Genomic DNA, 17,047 nt, shown 5'->3' with positions numbered 1-17,047 from the left:
CACTCACACACACACACACACACACACACACACACACACAGTACTGTCATCAATGTAATGTACTGTAGATATTATTCACTATTTTTCATCGGATTATTTCCGTTCCTGGAAGTATTTGAGGAGCAAACAGCTCAATTGTGTGGTTGATATTTACGAGAAATATTTACGAGGCATTTCTTTACACCAACACAAGAAACATTTTTGCAGATAAACTAACAACAGTAACAACAAAGACAAGTTAAAAATATCTCTTTCAAAGTGCTTTAATACAATACAATAAATAGTAACCAATTGTGTATCAATTGAAGGTTGACATCATCGAGTACAGTAGCAAAAACATAATCCTGGTGTTCTGGTGAACACCTTTGGAGACAGAAACCAGGTGTGCTATTGAATGTGGCCTTTATGCTGTGTACATTATGCCTTATTGTAACGTGGAAAGGTTGTGAGCGCTGATGATGACAAGAATATCTGTTGCTTGTTTGATGACATCTCTGATGCAAACCCATACCATCCAACATTGTGACGGGAGATGGATAAAATCATGCAAATAACACTTCCCTCCAGAATACTCTACCCTGCGCTATCTCCCGCTAAAATTGCAGCCTCCCCAGAAGATTGCTCTGTGCTCTGACAGCTTGTTTTTTTTTATCATGCATCTGCTCTTTTCTGTGCCACTAAGACGAGGGATTATTGGGAAAGTCCTTTTCTTTCATAGACAAAGAGAAGAGATACAACTGAAGAGAATACCTGGCTTAAGATCAGAATGACAGGGGGGAAGGGAAGGGAAGTTGAGGGATGTTTCGTTGCTGAAGAATCACACCACTGTTTTTTAAGGGTTCATTGCAGCATTTACTTCGGTGACCTCTCTTTTAGCAGTTTTAATTGATCTGTGTCCCATTTGACCTGAAATGCCTCCTACCCCACAATGATGTCAAAGCATAGGATTCTATGACTAATCTTCTGTTTTAAATCCACATCCTGTAGGGGAGTAGACAAGTGTTCCCCTCAGCAAACTGCGGAGAATTGCAATGTAGTGATTGTTATGGTGTGTTACAGTGCGTGCGTATTACATTGACTGTAAACATGGTTCCAAAGGATCATTTTAAAATGGTTGGATAGGCCTCACTCTTCTCACTCTCTCCTCTGAGTATTTACCCAAAGGTTTATTGGGGAATTTCCTAGTCTTAAATAACCCAAATAACAACCATTCCACAAAAATGTCTTTCTCTTTTACTCTTTACTCTTTCACTTGGAATTTCATCCGACGTGGTTCATTATCCACTCTGTCTCTTTGTTTGGACTTTGTGTTAATAAGATGGATGCCAGAGTGTCAGAGTGCCTCACGTGTCCTCTCATCTCTCAGATATGTACTAATGGATTCATTAGCCATTTCTCATCCACATTATTCATCATTTATTAACAGAGCTCCCGTCCCCAGCCTTCTCTCTCCTGTATTGTCCGAGTCATTACAGAACGAGGATTAGGCCTCAGTGTTTCCCATAGACGTAAGCTACACCAGTGCTCAGTGCTCGCTGCTAGCATTAGATGCTAATTGGTGGGCCCGATTATGGCTGTGACCTTGTGCAAACCTGTTTGCCCCGAATGTAATATCAGAGGAGAGGCTGTGTGGAGGGGACAATATGGTTTTGTGACAAGTCTCTCTCCTATTACAACATACTGGAGATACTGTACTGTACTTGGCCATAGAGTAAAGGAGGGATATTATAGACCACAAGTAATTGACTGATAATATTAGTTATAATATAATAAATTAAAGGCCATTTGTTTGTCTCTCCCCCACCCCACCCCATCCCTCTCTCTCTCTCCCTAACTCCCTCTCCCCCCTACATATCTCTCTCTTTCTCCTCCCCCTCCCCCCCTCTCTCAGCTGGAGGAGCAGTTGAGCAGGCTGCAGAGAGAGAAGAATGACCTGCAGTCTCGTATGGAGGAGGATCAGGAGGACATGAACGAACTGATGAAGAAGCACAAGTCAGCAGTTTCCCAGGTAACGCACACACACACACACACACACACACACACACACACACACACACACACACACACACACACACAGTTAGCAACACTAAGAGTGTGGGTTTGATTCCTGCTGGGACCATATATACAGTACTTAAAATTGATGCATTCACTGTACTGTAGACTATCAATAAAAGCAGAAAGTGAAAACAAGCATTATTCTATCATCCTGTCCTATAAAAAGAGGTAGGTGCAAGCATTGTCCCTTATGTTCAAATATATCAATCAAAACTGGTATGGTTTTTCCTTATTCCACAGCAATTTTGCAATATTCAAATGTAAAAATATTTGGCAGCATTTTAGTACTCTCCATTTGTGTTAATGTATCTGTGTGTGCAGATTGCTATCAAGGGGAAATGAAAGTGGTATAAAACGGTTTCTGTCTGACACTGATGGAATTATGAGTGATCTGCCTACACCGGCTCCAAATGAATACATCCCGTCTACGTAGAGACAGCTATTCCCCTGGGCCTGCAGAGCACGGCGCTTCATCGAGTGGAAAAAAACACTCTGCTCAATATTTTTCACATGGGTCACATTAGATTTATTTATGTGCTCTTGCCATTTTAAAAATGGTTTCCTCTCAGAGAGATTTATTTATAATTTTGAGCAGCAGAGATCTCATCAACATGTTTGTCGATGACTGTTTATCCTAGCCTTTCGTTCTGTGGTATCTCAGGGGATTACTATGTTGTTGATTAAAATATGTCAATATGCAATATTTATTTATTACTTATTTATGTTACTACGTGATGCATTAATATTAATGTACTGTTATACTTAAAGTAAATATGATGCTGTAGATACCTTGTTATCCATTTGTCCATCAGTAATGCATAAACCAGAAATTGGGGTGTTTGACATTATAAAGCGGAGCACTGTATTTCAACTTCTTCTAGGGCAACCCACTTTTAGCAGTGTGCTACAATGAAATCATATTCAAGAGCAGCCAAGCAGTTGCTGAGCCCTCTCTCTCTTTGTGTTCCTTACAGTCATCTCAGAACCTGGCCCAGATCAGTGACCTGCAGGCCCAGCTGGAGGAGGCCCTGAAGGAGAAGCAGGAGGTCCAGGAGAAGGTACCAATACCAGGTTTTTGGATTCGACACAGAATAAATTTTTTTAGCACAGGATTCAGAAGAGAAACAATGGCAAAAAGATGCTCAAAGTCTTACAGATATTTCTGTAAAAGGCCAATATCGGCTGATAATAATGTATCGGTGCTCCGATATATCTGTCGGGGCTCTACCTGTAATCAACACCAAGCCAATCCACAAGGAGTGTGGAACGTGTAGTACCTTAATCTCACACCGTCGTCTGCCCTCCGACCCCAGACCAGGGAGATGCATGTCTTGCTGTGACACTTGCTGCGTGGGTTCCGATCTGGCGATAACCAATCAGAGACCCTGGCCTAGAAACGAGGATGCCCTGTTACCTCACGGGGTTGTGCACGTGCGCATGTCCAAATCCCACTTTTCTGATGCCGACTGGCTCATTACTGCTGGGAGTAGTCATGTTTTTGGAAGCACCCTGCACTTTTGCCTCTGTAACCCCGGAGGTACCTTGGAGCTTTTAAAGGCCAGACAACTTTAGATTTGAGATTTTCTTGCGTCATTTCAAGATACTGTTGTGTGGCTGGAGGGCATTTTGAAAGCAAGGCCCCTGCCGCACGCATGTCCTGAAGTCAATGTTGAGGAAATCATTATTCTCAGGCAAGACTTTCTCTGTCCAACTCTTGAAAGAATTAATTCTGAACCATGTCTCTATGCTTTGAATTATGGATATGAAGTACCTCGTAATGAGGTCTGTTTTTTGAAGCCCTATCCTGATGTGAACTATGCTAAAGTCTGCTGACTATGAGCATTGGTGGGCTGGTTGGATTGGTGGGGTTACCATTTCTGTATGTGGTGTTAAGGACTATCAATAACTTGAGGCTGTAGGGAGTTGAGAGCATCTCCTCAGATCAGTTGTGGTTGAGTACATTCAGTTTTGGTTGTCTTGAAGGGGTTGTGGTTGTAGTGTCTGTGTTTAATTTCCCTCTGCCACATAAATCAATGTTACTAAATCAAACAGAATTCTGCTCGTGAACAAACTGCATCCAACGCTGTACATTTCCCTGCAGATTCTGACTGGCCTTATATATTCATAAGGCTTGCAAAGTGTTTTTCTTCTCTGTTGGTAGTCCTAAACCTCTATCGTGTGTTTGTGTGTGTGTCTCTGTCTCCAGCTTTCAGGCTTGCAAAGTCAGCTGGAGTTCCAGGAGACGTCCATGGTGGAGAAGTCTTTGGTCAGTAGGCAGGAGGCCAAGATCCGCGAGATGGAGACCAAGCTGGAGTTTGAGAAGACTCAGGTCAAGCGCCTGGAGGTTAGTGTGTGTGTGTGTGAGTGAGAAAGTTTGAGAAGATGCAGGTTAAATGCCTGGAAGTTAGTGTCAGGTTGAAGCTTTGCCAGGACCGTTGGCTCTATTAGCTATCTCTAAGGGAAAAAACAATCTAACTTTTCCAGAGGAATAATTAGTGTCCTTGCGTAGCAACACACTACTGTTCTTTGCATTACTTATTTTCTTATTATTATTATTCCGCCTGCTACTCCTCCTACAGCTTTATGAGAAACATACCATTTCAACTTTGTGTGCCGAGAATCTATCTTAAGTTGCCTACATTTTTATTTTTGACTCAAGGGTTAAGGGTTACAGCATGTTTCGGCCGTATCATTTTGGTACCCGTTTTGGTATTTTGTTAGACGTTAAATCGTGGTTAAATATTATCTCACAGAACAAAATCTCATCAAAGCCGGAGGTAGAGGAGCCCAATCAATAGAGGTCTGAGGAGATAGAGAGCTCACCCATTCACAGTGTGAAATATGGACTGGGGCTATGTTATACTTCAACAAAGTTTGCAGTTGGCGTTGGTGTGGAGCCATGATCCAGCTTGGGGGTGGGTTAAAGTTGCCAGCTTAGAGTCCTCCTCACATGACGTATACTTTTGCCCTACTGTGAATACAGTTATGCTAGCTAGTTACACCATGACCTCTTAGACGACCTGTACCAGGTGTAAGCTAGTAGTTCTCACCTGATTCCTCTCTATGGTTCCGTAGAGCCTGGTAGCCCGCTTAAAGGAGAACCTGGAGAAGCTAACGGAGGAACGCGACCACCGCAGCACCAATGAGAACCGGGAGAAGGAGCAGAACAAGCGTCTCCAGAGACAGATACGTGACATCAAAGAGGAGATGGGAGAGCTGGCCAAGAAGGAGGCTGAGGCCAGCAGAAAGAAGCATGAGCTGGTAAGACATTCAGTCAGCCATGAGTTTGATATAGTCCCAGTCCATTCCATCTGTATTTAGCTCGACTTATTATGGATAGCCATACTTCTGTCTGGGTTTTCCAATGCGCTGCCTTCTCTATGCGTAATGGATTGGAGTGTAGTGCAGTGAAGTAGAAGCTCAGTGCGGTAAACAGGTGCAACTGTGTCTGTCAGACAGGACCCTAAACAGCGCCAACAGCAGTGCTGTAAATGCACATCTAAGTTTTAATCCTACTCCTTGGATTGGGCATATCATATAGTCATACGACGCCTGATTGTCGACTTCGGTCGTCATGCCAGGACAGCGTAATGGCTGGCAACAGATGTGTTCTCTGTGTTCACTGTTTGGGTCTGAGCGTATTGTCTCATCTTTCTCAAACAGGAAATGGATATTGAGAGCTTAGAGGCAGCCAATCAGAGCCTGCAGGCAGACCTCAAGCTGGCCTTCAAAAGGATCGGCGACCTTCAGGCAGCCATCGAGGATGAGATGGAGAGTGATGACAACGAAGACCTCATCAACAGGTATCTCTCAGTGCCCAAACATATATATTTACTGGAATAAAATAGATCAGTTCAACCTTGATCGAAAAACCTGCCCTTCTCATGGCAGCAAGCAGTCAGCACACACTCGGCATAGATAGCAGCTAGCAAAGTTAAACTGCAGATCAACCCAACAGTGGGAATAGGAAGAGGGGGGGGGAGAGAATGATGCAGTCAGGATGGATGTTCCATTGAAAGAGGCTTTGGATAGGGCAATCAGAGAGAATTCTCCCTAGACTCAGTCATATCTTATTCACACATGGTGAAAGATTTATGCCCGGAAAACTGCTGTGCTTAATTTTCAGGCCTTTTTTTTTTTTTATTCCAAGTTTCTCTTCTTCTCCCCATCAATGAGAGCTATGGTGCTGCCATGGCATTGAAACCTAGTTCTTCTCCTCAGTTCCTTATTTATTTACTCGCTCTCTGATTCCTGCTGAGGCTTGTTTGTTTGTCTAGGAGTGCAGTCCCGGGGAGAGAGCTTTCTTTCCTCTGCCTCTCAGCAGTAAAGCACTGTGAGTCAGGTTTTTTTAGGATACAGTGTTTTCTTTCATCTCCACATGGTAGGCAGGATGGGGATCAGGATGAGGTGGTGTACTGACTCAATGGCCTAAAAATATGCAGCAGTCTAATCTGCCCCACTTGTAGAGAGATGCCTATTAAACAAAACTAGGGGTCTCATCCAACACCCACCATGACGTTCATAATGTTATATCGTTACGTTATTATTCATCTCTTGTTCATTTGGTTTCCTCAGATTATACCCCCCCCATCTCACTTTTCTTTTCTATTTGTGTTGTTTTGTGTTTGTATTTTCTTGTCTCTGTCTGTCATCTCCCGTCACGACCAGTTTACAAGACATGGTGACAAAGTATCAGAAAAGAAAGAACAGAACGTGAGAAACTGGAGCTCATGTTTGACATTTTTTTACATCATTTTGGTATTGGCTGTTGCCCCTCACTGAAAATGATGCAGTATTCAGCAGATTTCGTTGGTCAAAGTTGGAGCATTTTCATAATTAAAGAGATGCTAGAGGATTTTTGTCACAAATTCTTTACATCAAATTTGGGCTTAAGTGTTGACTGTATGGTTTATGATGTAATGTTAATCGATTCATTATCTCATTACACTGCACAGTGCTTAGTTTATGGCCAACAAACTTTTGCAAGATAAACGCTTGAACAACTCCTGTAGCATGTTTTTAAGATATCAGGTAAAAGAGCTACTTCATGAGTTAAAAGTTAATTATCTTATACAGTTGTATTATGTCAGTGACTTATGGCATAGTCCATATGTCTCTGCAAAGGGTTATATGTGACACACAACAAGCCAACATGGTGATACTGCATCATTTGTCCAGGGCTCAGCAATTCCTCCATTCCCTAATCTGCTCCACTTTTCATTGCATGATACCACATGCTGAATTGCACGAATGCCATTGACAACATGCTTCTCCAAACCAAGCATGACACAACCCCTCCCCCCCAAGTATCCATGTGGTTATCCACCCATTAACCCTTTAACCGTGGACAGCAAATGTATCATATCATGTTTAACTGGTGTAGTCAGGATCCCTCACTGGGTAAGTGTTGTGCTCTCTGGTCTCCCTGGCGTCACTCAGGGCTCAGTGTTTGCCCCCCTCCGCTTCCCTCTTAGAACCTTCCTCCCTTTCTTTCCCTATGTTTGCTGCCCCGCCGGGACCCTGTTGGACACCGCTGTGCCGTGTCTGTGCAGCATTCTGTGCCTTGTGCCCGCCTGCTCTCATTGCTTTACTGAATATTTCAGAGCCCTGCTCCAGGGTTGATGTGAGTCATGTGACTGGCTCACCTCGGTGGCTCTGCGGTGACTACTCTCGCCCGGGGAGAGGGAGGGTGTGTTCCTCATCAATCTTTCACATGCACTCACTAAATAATGCAGAACTCTCAAATGTCCTACAAAAAGCTCTCTGCTCGTCTGGCAAGCGGCTCACGCAGCGTTAACCTCTGGCTCTGGGCCATGCGAGTCCCATGTCAATGTTCCCTTACAGCAGTCTTTGCGTTTTCTGCTGTTAAAACCTTGTTAAGCAGTATTGTAAAGTGCTGCTTTTTGTTACGAGTAGAAGGGGTTGTGAATGCTAATGGTGGGCTAGTACAGCGCTGGTACATGAGAGCTGACAACACAGTGCTGGAAAGAGCTAATGTTTTAACCTGGTAATTAGATGAGAGACCACTATAGCTCTTTTCAGGGTTTATGTTACTGAATCATAAGCATGTTGTATATAGTTAGCCTAAAATATGCAATGAGCACATTTTTTTTAATCTGTTCGAACTGCTCCATTACCACTATATATATATATATATGTATGTATGTATGTATATATATGTAGAAACACATGTTGACTATACCATGGTATACCATTTGCCATGACTTGATCAAGGAGATAATACAAAACATGATTTCCAGCTCTTGAGATAAGCTGTTCAGACAGGAACTCCAGTCTGTCTCTTAATCTCCAAAAAGTGATTTTAGGCTAAATCAAAAGGATGGAACAAAGCCTGAGACCTCTCTTTGAAAACGTAACCGTAATTCCTCCATCGGTTCGAAAATTAAACCTGTATCACAAACGCAATCTTCCCTTTTGATGCGGTATTGGAGATCACAGCCTTTCTCTGAGCCTGTGTATGTAAATGGTGTTTGAACAGAAGCATATGCCTGGCTGGCTGTGTTCGAAGCCCACAGGGACCCTCTGTCCAGGCTGAGTCTGTAATAAAACCTCAACTACTCGGGGTATGAACACAGCCTCCTGTAAGACCCAGGGACACTGTGGAGCAGAGCAGAGCAGGAGGATCCATAGGACCTAATGATGAATGTAATAGTGTGTAACAGAGATGTACAACCAATGGAGGCAGATTGTCACAGACAATTAATGTCTCTCTCTGCTCTCTCTGTGTTTGTTTGCCTCCCCTGGGCCTTCGTCTCAGCTTAACTAATGGTATGGCGGTCAAGGACATAAATTGTGTGTGACACCATGTGTGAAGCGCTCGATTACAAAATGCCCATCGTTGTTGTTTTGTGCCCGGCCAGGAGAGCCCTCTGTGTGCTTTGAATGGATCACCTCTCAGTTTACACGTGAACTCCTCAGCTGCAATTCATCAGGGGAAAAGAGATGCAAGTTGCTGGAAAATCTCAAACCAGATCAACCTCACAGAACAGAAAAACAAATGATCTAATTTATCAGTTATTTCATTTAATTTGATTTCATTCATTTAATTTATTTCATTTAATATGAATACTTTCTATTCTAGAGATGTTTAGACATACTGTACTACAAGTTTTCTTATTACATTGAAAACTAAATGTGATTTGTCCCTGGAAACTGGAAACAATGTGAAGAGAAGAAAAAAAACACAAGCTCACTAAAGCAATTTTCCTTTTCTCATTCCTTAATAATAACACTTAGTGTATCTACGGCTGGAATAGTTATTCAAACCAGTGTGTCGCCAGATATGTGAAAGGATAAAAGTCTAATCTAAAGAGGCTGGGGAGGGGGGGGGAAGCGTTGACTGGCAAAGCCCAACAAACACACAAATCCAGCCAAGGTTTTATCTCAGTGGAGAGGAGATGAGCAAACAGACGAGGGATTGTCTGTGCGGCTAGCTAACGTTAGCGTTTTCTCTCCCAGGGCCCTTCGTTCTTTGTTTACTCCGTCTTATTGACAAGGCTGCTGAGCCAAAGACGGGCGCTCGCTCAAACTGTCACAATAACAATTCACACAGGCGTCCCCAGATCATCTAATAGGACGGGCATGGCCAGGAAAGTTAATTACAGCCTTAAGAGAGAGTTGCTTTCATTAATCCCCACACAACGCCTGTTCAAAAGTGATTCCCACTCAGCACCTCAATACCACTCACAGTTATTGAACACAGAGCTGGGTGTGCACTTGTGTTTTACATGACACACCAGTGTTTGGTAGCATCCTAAGCGAGCTTTTGTCTCTACCTCTTGATGATTGTAATTGTACGTGGTGGTGGTGGTGGTGGTGGTGGTGGTGGTGGTGGTGGTGGTGGTGGTGGTGGTGGCGGTGGTGGCCCCTGTGCAGATTAAGTGCTCGAAACGAGAGCTCATTTCCTTTCTCCACAGAAAGACAAGAGAGTTTTGAAACAGATGTGGTTTTGATTCCCCACCCCTCCTCCCAGTGACTTGGTTGTGTTATTAAACTGTAACAGCTTAATTTGCAGCACCACACGAGCACTGGGCTCTGACAACACTTAATGAGTGTTGTGCTCTTTTCATCCGTGTCAAATTTCATGACAAGTCCTCCATTTCGCCTCACGCTTCACAGTAGCCTGTCGACACACAATGATAATTTAGAGAGAACAGCTCAGCACCCAAGCTGTGCACCAGAATCATTTTGTCAAGAGCTGAAAGCAATTTTGGGGGTTGTGTGTGTGGGGAGAATAGATAAGTGAGAGATGAAAGTAGAAATCCCTCCATTTTGTGCCCACTCCCTGAGTATCTACTCTGGTCTCCCAGAGCTTGGCCTTCACTCTGGAGTGGCTCTGGATCAGAGTGAATGGAACTGAGCCCTCTCTGGATGCCTCACACTGACGGCACCCCGCTGTCAGCTAACCACGGGAGCACACCGATTACACTCCTCTAACTGTGACAACAAGTGCGGCTGTGTGTCCGTGTGTCCATGTGTGTGTCCGTGTGTGTGTCCGTGTGTGTCCATGTGTGTTTCCCAGGCTTCTGTGATCCAGTGCATGTGCCTACACTGTTCTCTCCAAACAAAGCCGTGGTCTTTCTTCTTTGCCTCACTAACAGTTCAGAGCCACAATCCTCCTCTCTCTCTCTCTCTCTCTGTCTCTCTCTTATCGATATATCTATCTATCTATCTCTATATCTCTATCTATCTATCTCTATATCTCTCCCCCTGTCCCTCATTCTATCTTTTTATTTCTCTCTCTCACATCCTTCTACCTCTCCTGTCCTCTGACTATCTCCATCTATTTCTGTTCCCCATCCTCTCCACACACTGACACGTTGTCTCCTTCTACACAGAGAGGGTGAATCCGACACAGACTCGGAGGTGGAGGACCGTGTAGACGGGGTCAAATCCTGGCTGTCCAAAAACAAGGGCTCCGCCAAAAACCTCTCAGACGACGGCAGCCTCAAGAGCTCCAGGTCAGTATGGTGGCCTCCCCGCACCCCGCTTTACCCTGCCCTTATCCCCTTTTCTCAGACCCCTCTTACCCCCGGTTTACCCCAACACCTATCCATTCTATTCCAGTACTGACAAAGCTCTTCAAGCTGCTATATGACTAGTTTTAATATCGAATCCACTCCTATCAGGGCTTTACATGGTTCAGTCCATGCACTCAGCCCCAGTAGAGATCAAACTGTTGGATGGGAGCACTTGGTTGAACTGAGGTGCAGTGTTATTACTGGAGTTTATCCTGCAGCCTCTTTGTCTTTATTGTCACTCCCTTGATGACAGGGGCTGTTTTAAAGCCAACCGCCTCCCTGGCAGATTTATTGACGTTCCCGGTGGCCAGCTGGCATAGCCTACCTGCACCACCCCCCTCTCCCCAGATTAATGGATCTGTCTGCCAACTGACAGCTTCGATTGCCCTAGATTTGTCTCCTTACCAGAAGATTTAACTCTCCCCCCACTTGAGCCGCTCTCAACTTTGAAAAGTTTCAGTTTTTAAAAGTCTCTTAACTATATGTCCCCACAGACACCCTTTTACTTTACCAGGAGAGCTCAGCTCTGCACTCTCCCTTGAAGTCAGGTGTGTGTGTGTTTGTGTGTGTATACAGTACACACTGTCACACACACACACGTGTGTGTGTGTGTGTGTGTGTGTGTATGTGTATGTGTGTGCGCGCGAGCTTGTGACAGTGTGTACTGTATACACACACAAACACACACACATACACAGGGGAAGTGTACCCAGCCATCCTGCTGAATCACTCAACACATTTTGCCACAATGAGATGATTGACTGGAACCCTCTGTAACATTCACAGGCATAAAATGTTATTCAAATCAATACCCCAAACTCCTGTTGCTCAATATAGAACTCATTAGAGGATGCTTAGAATTTAATTTTGCATAAAGGAATTTATTAGAAAATGGCTGCACATTTTGTCTTGAGTTTTCATTAAATAATTTTCATTTGGCAGTTCTGTAGTCTGTACTAAGTTGTGAGTCCCAAAGGCACTGCCCTTTACTCCTACATTCATTTTAATCATTGTTCTATCTACTGTTCTTTATTTTCCGACTACTGAATTCAATCTTTTGAACTTTTCTCATCTCATTCCTGTTTATTTTAAGTTTGTAATTCATCCATCATTAATTATCTCTCTCTTCCTCCTCCTTCTCCATCCCCTCCATCCACATCAATGTTTTTCTGTCGTTCACTTCTCCCACTTTCCCTCCCTTCTTTCCTTGCTCATCCCCTTCTCTGTCTCTAGATTTGCTGTAAACGTAGACGCAAAGGAAGGTAAAGAGTGGAAAGAGGGTAAGGAATGGAAAGAGTTGAACAAAGAGGGGAAGGAGGTAGAGCAGAGTAGGCCTGTGTCAGTGATGAGTTCCCTCAGCTACAGGAAGCGCTCCAACCTCAAGGACACCATCGGGGGGAAGGGGGACGACAGCTCCCTCTTCAGTTCCCTCCAGGAGCACTCTGACCCCCAGGAGCCCCTGTCCTCCTTCCGCAAGGCCAAGCCTAAGACCTCCGACCCCCAGGACGACTCCTACTCCACAGTTAGCTCCTGGAGGAAATCCCAGGTTGGGGAGGACCTGGACGACCGTGGTTCAGTCATTTCCCAGGCCTACTCTGAGGCCGCCAGCCGGGCCAGGAAGGGTTTAGAGAGCCGCTGGGGTGACTTTGACAAGGAGTCTACAGTGTCCTCCATGGCGCCCAGCAGAGTGTCAACGCGCAGAGGCCTTACACCAGACGATGATGCCAAATCCACCCTGAGCTTGGGCCTATCTAGCCCTCTGGGGCGCTACCGTAGCACCTCCCGTCTGGACGAGCGGCATGGTGAGTCATACGCACGCAGTCCTAGTAGCCCCTGCCTGAGCCGCCGCTCTGGAGGCCGCAGCCCTGGCAGCGTAAGCCGTGCAGACTCCCGCATGTCGCTGGCGCACAGCTGTCGCCTCAGTGAGTTTGATGACATGGATGATGGGCGCAGTATTGCCTTCAGCCAGAGGTCCTCAGCTTACAGCCCTCACTCCTCTTCGGGCCGCAGCCTGTCTATGCCCCCGCCCCGCGCCCGCTCTTCCACCGGGGACGACGACCCACTCCCAGACACCTCGGACGTGAAGCCGGTCAGCCACCGTAACTACCTGGACCCAGACCTGGAGAAGGCCATCAACGAGGTGCTGAGCTTCAAGCCCATCAAGTTCAAGCGCAGCAGCCTGGAGGACTCTGAGGCTGAGGCAGGAGGGAAAAGAGAAGAGGACGATGACAGGAAGAGTGTGCAAACTGTCAGGGAGGCGGATAGCGGTCGCGTCAGCAGTCTGAGGCGTTCTGCGTCGGCAGTTGACTGCATGAGGCCCTCCAGCAGCATGAGCAGCCGCAGTCGCAGCCAAAGTCGCAGCCAAAGTCGCAGCAGCAAGAAAGGGAAAGGCAAGAAAAAGAAGAAGAGCCACAGCTCCGAATCAGACAGCTCCGACGATGACCGCCGCAAGAGGAGCAGCTCCAGGAAGAAAGGCAAGAAGTCAAAGAAGAAGTCCAAAAAGAGGGATGAGTCCTCTTCCTCGTCCTCCTCGGATTCCGAGTCCGACTCTGAGTCAGACTCCAGCTCGGGCGCCTCCACGATCTCCTACCGAAGCGCCAACAGCATCAAGAGAGGCCCTGGCCGCCGGGCTTCCAGCCCAGAGGAGGAGGAGGAGGAGAGGGAGGCTGGGCAGTCCACCGAGGTACAGCCCCCTACTAAGAAGGAGGAGAAGAAGAGGAAGAAGAAAGTGGACAACCTGATGATGAAGTACCTGTACAGGGCAGACAGTGACTGAGGCTGGCAGTAGGTGTTGCCTGGTGTGGAGTTAGTCTAAAAGTGTGCTGAACGCATGGTGTGATGCTAACCACAGAGAGAAGGCAACCAGTCCTCTGCCTGAGCGCCATCTCAGGTTTTAGGAAATCCCTTTCAATCTAACACAAAGAAATAGCTTCTCACTCTAATCCCACTGCTTGTTGGTTTTGTTATGAATGGCGTCACCTTTGAGATGTAGAATGCCACTCAAATCAGCAACAGCAACAGCAATACTTTTCGGTTTACAACTATTATGTTCTCAATTTCCCACTGAAGGCTGGTAATCAAGGTTATTAATTCATGGTTGGATTATGTCTCCTCTTGAATGACAATGATTGTGACATTGCTTTTCACCACCGTAATTCCATTGAGACCTTTCTGGAAGACACACAGAGAGAGAAGGGCTTAGGCGTGTTGTGAATTTTATTACAATGCAGATTATCTTAGCAGCAGGGGTATGAAGCTGAGCTCATGTGGGTGTAGCGCCACGCTAATTCCGTCTGCGTGATTTATAGCCCAGAAAAGGCGAAAATAACAGGAGTCGTCAATTAAGAGGGCCACCATAGATTTTCCCCTCCAGCCCCTTAACTCCAGGCATAATGAGACCAAGAGCATCGATTTACACAACCAGCGAAGTCATTTAAGATGCACGATTGACAGTAATTAACCCTAGGTTTGCATTATTTAAGCAGCTTGAATGTTAAATAAGGTTCAGACCTGTGGTAGGTTGCAGGTGGAATATCCAATGAGTGAGTTGTTTATTTATGCTCACGAATATGTTTGTAAGGCAGAGTTTGTGATAACTTAATCTTATCACAGAAAAGCTTCACTGTCGTTTTGATTTAACTGACACTGTACTTTACCCAACACATTGTGAAGCCAGAGCATTTTGTTTTGTGTAAATTGTTTGGATTTTACATCAAGAGCTGCTACTGTTGTTTTTGGAATGGAAGCCACTGCAGATAGCAGGTTTATTCAACCACACACCAGAAACATTATTAATCGCATTCCCGTTTTTTTGTGACTACATTTGTGTATACTCTGAATAACCACTTTATAATGTTTTTGTTGATTTGTTTTATGTTGTCTGGTACACAACAGTATAATGCATCTTATCATACATGGGCTTGTATAAATGTTTGGTTGAAACACAATCATGACATTGTCTAACATTCGAGGTGTATATTACTGTATATCAGTGTTTGGTCATGAAGACATCCTGCTGTGTGTAACTATGCTCTGGGCTTATCTTTAAATCTAATGGAGGCTCCTCTCTTTCTCCTCCAGCCCTCCTAGTCGAAGACGCTTCTGTTTCGACAGATCTGACGAAGAGGAGGAAGAAGAAGAAAAAGAAGAAGGGGGGGCGTCCCGAGGGTCCTACCGCTCCCGATACACACGTGGCAGCTACCTGAATGACAGCGACAACGAGGAGAAGCCCACTGAGACCACAGCATAGTCTTACACACACACACACACACACACACACACACACACACACACACACACACGCCAGCACTGCAGTGCTGTCCCACCATCACAATTCACAATTAGCCTTGCATGTGGAGACGGCCCCAGTGGTGCACGATCAGACTCTCTGTATACACGCACACACACACACACACACACACACACACACAACCGCTCTACTGTTCATCTAACCCTACAACACGGCATTGACAATAATATTACTGGAGTATAACTATTATAAATACTCTTGCAGAGCTTGCAACGCTGAGATCTCCAAGGGTTCTGGGTGCCATAGTGCATGTACGTGCACAACACTGATGCTCTCCTACACACTCCACTCCTGAACAAACCTGTTGTCTAGTTCACCCGTCACCTGTGAATCTTGTCTCCCCATCCTGGACTGACCCCTCCAGTTAAACAGCATCTCTATTAATAATTACCGGTCTCTGATGGCTGCATGCAGACAGATGCTTGGCTGAAGCCGCCTCTCCCTCTCTCTCTCTCTCTCTTTCTGTCTTTTCTTTCTCCTTCTCTCTCTACAAGCCTCCATTGTGGTTGTAACTGAGCCAAAGAACTGTAACTTCCCTCCCGTTTTATCGCTGCATCAGAAGTAACGAAAAAAAATATATAGAAAAGAAGTACCAAAAAAGCCTTTGCTGCAAGTATGTCGTGTGTACACTGTGTTATTGCTTATTTACGCTGAGTCCTGGTAAAAAGCCCAGAGTTTTTTGGGAGAAGTGCCACTGATTTAAGTAGGATCCTCTACAGCTGGCGTCCTTGCAGCTGTGCCTGAATCTTGGCTGCCGTGCCACACCGAAGAGGCTCTCTCATCTTCTCATCTTCTTTTTTTTTCTTTTTTCGCAAGGGAATCATTTTTCCTAACAGGGGAAGAAAAAACATCTTCTGTTTTGATGTTTGAAAGAGAAGAATAATTTGTTTGGGGAGTGCTGCCGTCAAGAAAATGAATTTCCATGAGGTTTGAGCGGAGCCCATGAAATGCCTTGTCTCATTTTTATTTCAACTTGAATAGACTAAGTACTTTCCGCAATGCTTTTGGGGTAAAGAGTCTTTCGCTCGACAATTGTTTATTTTTTCTGTCCTTGTGGTTGTTGTTCTTATGCTTTCTCTTGTTTTCTTTCATTTTCTTTCATTTTCATAGCTTTGCTTTCCAAAGGGAATGTACTTGAAATTGGTGGTTTCTGTATCTTCTTAACACTCATTTGTTTTCACTGACTAGACTAGATAACAGATGGGGGACTGGGCCTCAACCAGCAGTTTATAGGTCTCTTATGTGTTGCATCACTCTCCAAACTGGACATAATGATATCTGTTTCAGAACTGATACTGTGAACTCCTTTTCAGTGTCTCTGATGCCTTTTTCATATACGATTCATCAGTAATCGGGCCTGACCCAATGATACCCTTTAAACAGTGGAGCGATTTAAGCAGGAACATAAAAAATAATTATTTTATGGTTGCTTAGAATTACATTGAACCCGGTCTCTCTAGTATTTATGAATTAGCGTTAATGAAATGAGCAAGCCTGCCGAAGTCCATATTATCTTCACATGGCATTTTGGGGCTTAACAGATTGTGTTGATACTCTGTGAAGGGAGAAGTGTGGTGAGATTGGTGGTGTATTATACATGCTTTTAAAGACGCACACGTCTACTGTGTCACTTCACCTTATT

The 17,047-nt window shown here is 44.9% G+C and overlaps 1 protein-coding gene across 1 annotated transcript in view; it reads left to right on the top strand.

The window, feature by feature from the left end:
* The window catches only part of LOC310815398 (unconventional myosin-XVIIIa-like), a gene marked incomplete at both ends in the record, with an annotated part of 82,811 nt that extends 68,939 nt beyond the window's left edge, over positions 1–13,872 (top strand). The window contains 8 exons of the mRNA XM_083685145.1: positions 1,892–2,008; positions 3,030–3,113; positions 4,262–4,399; positions 5,131–5,316; positions 5,719–5,858; positions 6,724–6,768; positions 10,914–11,036; positions 12,330–13,872. Of these exons, the coding sequence (XP_083541271.1) occupies positions 1,892–2,008; positions 3,030–3,113; positions 4,262–4,399; positions 5,131–5,316; positions 5,719–5,858; positions 6,724–6,768; positions 10,914–11,036; positions 12,330–13,872 (2,376 nt within the window). The remainder of the gene's footprint in view (positions 1–1,891; positions 2,009–3,029; positions 3,114–4,261; positions 4,400–5,130; positions 5,317–5,718; positions 5,859–6,723; positions 6,769–10,913; positions 11,037–12,329) is intronic.
* Positions 13,873–17,047: the final 3,175 nt, after the last annotated feature.

Source organism: Argentina silus, assembly GCF_951799395.1.
Source record: "Argentina silus genome assembly, chromosome: 14".
NCBI lineage: Eukaryota > Metazoa > Chordata > Actinopteri > Argentiniformes > Argentinidae > Argentina > Argentina silus.
Note: the sequence above shows the minus strand (reverse complement) of the source record. Positions and strands in the feature narration are given on the sequence as shown.